General features: G+C 41.6%; 1 protein-coding gene across 1 annotated transcript; it reads left to right on the top strand.

Annotated features, from left to right (window-relative positions):
- The first annotated feature begins 305 nt into the window (after positions 1–305).
- On the top strand, positions 306–3,473 carry LOC110372520 (uncharacterized protein). Its single transcript, XM_049848706.2, has 4 exons — positions 306–543; positions 634–907; positions 1,011–1,247; positions 2,077–3,473. The coding sequence occupies exons 3-4, from the start codon at positions 1,015–1,017 to the stop codon at positions 2,297–2,299; spliced, it is 456 nt and encodes a 151-aa protein (XP_049704663.1). The 5' UTR covers positions 306–543; positions 634–907; positions 1,011–1,014; the 3' UTR covers positions 2,300–3,473.
- The last annotated feature ends 1,447 nt before the right edge of the window (positions 3,474–4,920 follow it).

The following is a 4,920-nucleotide window of genomic DNA, read 5'->3' as shown; positions in this document are numbered from 1 at the left end:
TAAAAGCCTTTATTAGTATCTTAAGGTCACAAACTGCGTAAGTTAAAACTTCAATAATAATCTGTGTTTAATAATCTTAGCATATTCGGATTTGTCTCACATAGCATAATCTCATAGTCACCCTATTAGAAAGGGACAGACAGCCTCCGTACTAACTGTTTCACTCGGCTCGTTTTTTGGGTTTATATGCGCAGTCCTGTTTACTAATATTATGTCTATGGCACAGGGACACAGGCACAATGACCTTATATTTTTTGTCTTACAACATTTTCGCTGGCTAGTGCTCGGCTGATGTTGTCACTGTTTGACTCATGATAGTTATGACATTAGTCAGTGAATGAAACTTAAATTCAATTCTAACCTCACAATTTTAAGTGCAGGTCTATATAAAAACAATTTTAATTTAGTAAATCTAAAGTGTTTTTATTTATATTTAGACAGAGAATTCTGATTTATAAGCACGCTCGATATTTTCTATTGATCACTCATTATTTCTTCAGTAGGTATTTTGATGAGCGCACAATATTTTTACTTGGAGATCTCGTGAGTAACAAAAGTGCAACATTGCGTAATATATTATATAATCCGACCTGAGGGAACATTAGAAATGAGGGATGTTATATCGGCGTTCAGGTGCGGTGAAGAGCTGAGCCGGTTATCGGTGCGCAGCGGCGTCGAGGAAGCTGTCAAGAGTGTGTTCGGCGAGTGTGGCGCCGCCAGCCTGCGCGTGGACGTGCTGAGCGCCGCCGCCGGGGTCGCGCTGCTCCGCGTGCCCGCCGCCCAGCTGCGCCGCGTGCGCGCCGCGCTGCTGCTGCACGCGCGTCCGCGCCTCGCGCCCGTCTGCGCCGCGCCCGCGCTACTCGCGCTGCTCTGACCGCTCAAGTCACGGCATTGTTTTCTTGAATAGGTACCAGTATTAGTATACCACTGTAAATCTCAACATGTCTTACTAAATCAATTCTAATAAAATTTAATAATGATTTTATATAAAATATTGATTATTATCGTAGGGCAATGGCGACTCGGTCGGTGCTGTCCTCCGGGCTGGACGGTAAGGATGTGGTGATCGTGGCGACGCGTGAGGAACTGGCGACGCCCAGCAAGGTGAGCCTGCCGGAGCCGGAGCCCGCGCCGGGTCTCATCCTACCAGACGGCTCCATCAACTGGGGCTGCCCCTGCCTGGGCGGCATGGCCACTGGGCCCTGCGGCACACAGTTCAGGGAAGCATTCTCCTGCTTCCACTACAGGTTGGTCCCCCTATGTAATTGTGATGGTTTGAAGCATGCAAAAAGTCGTGGTGGCCTAGTGGGTAAAACCAACCTCTTAAGTATGAGGGGGCATGGGTTTGATTTCAGGAAAGTACCAACGCAACTTGTCTTAGTTTGTAAGTAGGTACTTTCGAAGTATATCTTATTCCTCAATGACTGTGTTTCAGATAGCATGTTGAACTGTAGGTCCTGGCTATCATTGAACATCCTTGGCAGTTGTTACGGGTAGTCAGAAGCCAGTAAGTCTGACAGCTGCTGTCGAACCAAGGGGTATTGGTTAGACTGGTGTCAATGTTAAGAGTTTTGGTATTTTTGTGTAAACCATTCTACTGATTAGATATTGTACCCACGTGATTTAAAAAAAAATGATAGTTTTTTGCAAACTGAATTATTGTTTGCCTATATTTTTCTTTAGAAATAATAGTGATGACACGTGGATAGCGGGGATATTATGTATTTGCCTGCCTCCTTGGTCTAGTGGTTGCAAGTGCGGCTACTGTGCTCGAGGTCTCGGGTTCGATTCTGAAATTGCTTTGTGGGTTTTCTTAAACTTTCACAAAACAGCCCGTAGTCTGGAAGTTGGTGATTGATTCATCCGTGCATCGGAGAGCACGTAAATGTCGGTCCTGCGCCTGGTCTCTTTCCGGTCGTGTTGGATTGCTGTCCCATCGGGTCATGTGAGTGATGGAATAGGGAGTGCACTTATGAATGCGCAAATGTTTGTGTACTATAATATGTCCTGCGCAGCTGGCTGATCTCCTTAAAATGTGACGCCATTATATGTATGGAATGGTTATGTGCGTTGCAGTGACGCGGATCCCAAGGGCAGCGACTGCTACGAGAAATTCAGCGTGATGCAGGAGTGCATGTCGCACTACCCCGAGCTGTACGGCAAAGACGAGGACGACGAGCTCGCCGCCGCCATCGACTCCGCCGCCGACGCCGACAAGCGCGAGCCCGCCGCCGAGCGGGCCGCCCCCGCCGAGCGAGCCGCGCCCGCCGCCGCCGCGCCCGCAGGGGACGCCCGCTAGCCGCCTCCTGGCTTCGTTCTACTGCAAACGGACACACGATTAGTGAATGTGTTTGTTGCTTATTTAGTTGATGTGGTAGTCCGGTCAAAATAGTCATTTGAAATAACAAAAATTCCTGGAAAGCCAAATTTTGGTGGAGAGCTTGGGTTTACCATTATGAATAAAATATTTAAAAAATCCCCAAAAACAAAAACATCAGACCAAAGTTGTATCTTAAAATTCTCTACAAAATGGTTTTTTGATTTATTTCCAAATAGTTACCAATCGTGAGAAATCGCGATTCTAAGAGTCACATTATACATGACATGCACAATTACACATAGTACCATGCTACTTGTGAGGTAGTGTACCGTTCATTCTGACGGACACTACTCGGCGCGGTACCCGTCCTCGAAGGGTTTTGGCAGCTTGTCACCACTGCTAAAACCGAAAGATATGCAATTGACAGCAAGAACCCACCGTTTTGGAACTCGTCATAACTAGATGTTCACCCACTCACAGCCCAACTCCGCTGGACCCTTGCTTATCCACAAGCATAACCAGACTAATAAAACAATTAAAATCAGTTATGTAATACATAAAAAAGGCTGTAACTCTTGAAATACAATCAGTATTTAGTATATCTACATGTGAGCTGGATTTTTACTATTTTATCGATCTAAAACAATCAATCTTGATAATCTGACACCAAACTTTAAAGTCTGAAATGAACAGTCTGCCTTGAGCAAGCATGGTGATAAACGCTCATTTCTTCTTGGTATGAGAAGAAGCATTAAAATTAGTAGTTCCAGCTGTTATTTAATAAGTACGCATATCCATTAGAACAGAACCATAATCACTAAAAGAAACTACGCATAGAGCTTTTAACCAATCAACGTACTCCTTGTCTTTGTCGGATGATTTAACGGCAAGACGCCGTAAATTAATCAACTTACTAAAATACCTACATTAAATAAAATGGTTATGGCTGATAAAAAGGTGAAGGAAAACGGTGTGTGGCAGAAAAAGGTGATGAATGCCAGAGTGGATGGGCTTTCAGTTGGATGCCACGGCATGCCACTGCACGCCGCGGGATACCACTGCACAACCTGCCGTGCCACGCCGGCAGCGGGCGCCGGCCCTAATGCTCAATCCTTCTCCGTGTGCGAGGAGGCCTGTGCCCAGCAGTGGAACGTGTGCGTTCGCGCAGCGGAATGTTGTTGAATTTAAAGATTTTAATTATGCAGATAATTAGTGTATGACGTCCTATAATTGTGTATGGTAAATAAAAATTTGTGTATGCAGCCATTGTGGAGAAATTCACCAAAAACAGATTCCGCTGGGCGAACGTTGGCGAACGTTGTCCTGGCGGAACTTTTTTTAATCCATAGACTTTGGAAGAAAAGAGATCTGTCCGAAAATTAGTGTGTATTTGTGTATAATTGATTATGTATGAATGAAATCAGTGCATGCATAAACTTCGGAGAAATTCAAGTTTCCGCTACGCGAACGTTTGGTCATTAGCTAGTTTTCATATAAAGCGCTTACATAGAGAGCTGTAGATTTTACATACGTTGTTTTGAATTTGTTTATATTTGTTTAAAAACAGATTTAGAAAAGTCGTAGGGTTTAAAGATAAAAATATAAACGTAAAATACACTTATTAGGTCTTAGTTCTTAAAGTATGCAGTTGGGGTCTAGATTTTCACGTTTACACAAACCTTGTAAGCGTCTCCAACATGTTGCCAGTATCAATGATGTTCCGTTAGTAATTAAAAGTTATAGGATATTTTACCATGAACAGATCACTGTTTACAAAGCAGTCGAATATCACGACGTTCTAAAGGAATTGCATGGTAAAATGAATGCCAATAATTTAATCGGTCAACTATTCACTTGCAAAATTTCATGTCATTAAATTCAGTAATTAAAGAAAGACAATTATAATACTGACGGAGCATCGAAACCCTACATAATCCGACCAAGTTCGGATAGGTACAAAAGCGGCCGTGCCATATGTCTAACAACGCTCTTAACTTGGAAGGTTAGTATATTTATTAATATGGCAGTTGCGTACACAAGCGTTAGGAAAAATAAAACAATTGTATTTCTTGATTGAAAATATTTTTTATAATAATGCCACTATCTACGACATTTTAGTTAAAATACGTAACGTTTATTAACGTTATTTTTAATCACGTAGTCAAGTAATTTATGTAATAATAATAATAAAATATTTTTGTACACGGATATTTAAATAGAAGTACTTGTTAATTGAAGATTTATTTTTATCGTAGATAGTGGCATTATTACAAAAAATATTTTTCAATCAAAAATACAATGGTTTTATTTTTCCTAACGCTTGTGTACGCAACTGTACCATATTAATAAATTAACCTACCAAGTTAAGAAAGTTGCTTAGACAATGGCTTTTTAGCTATCCGAACTTGGTCGGGTCTCTATATTGTCTTTTCTTTACTGAATTTAGACATGAAATTTTGGTGTTTGAACGATTAAACTAATTATTGACATGCCATGCAATTTTGAACGTCAAATTTTGTCATTGGTAAAATATTTTCTTTTAAACTATAACTCTGTTCATGTTTTGAACATGTGTACTTTTAACGGAAAATCTGGTGAAC

This window comes from Helicoverpa armigera, chromosome 20 (assembly GCF_030705265.1).
Source record: "Helicoverpa armigera isolate CAAS_96S chromosome 20, ASM3070526v1, whole genome shotgun sequence".
Taxonomy (NCBI): Eukaryota; Metazoa; Arthropoda; class Insecta; order Lepidoptera; family Noctuidae; genus Helicoverpa; species Helicoverpa armigera.
Note: the sequence above shows the minus strand (reverse complement) of the source record. Positions and strands in the feature narration are given on the sequence as shown.

Coding starts and splice junctions, on each gene's coding strand:
- LOC110372520 (XM_049848706.2), top strand. CDS start 1,015: ATGGCGACTCGGTCGGTGCTGTCCTCCGGGCTGGACGGTAAGGATGTG. Junction 1,248..2,076: donor TTCTCCTGCTTCCACTACAG/GTTGGTCCCCCT, acceptor TGTGCGTTGCAG/TGACGCGGATCCCAAGGGCA.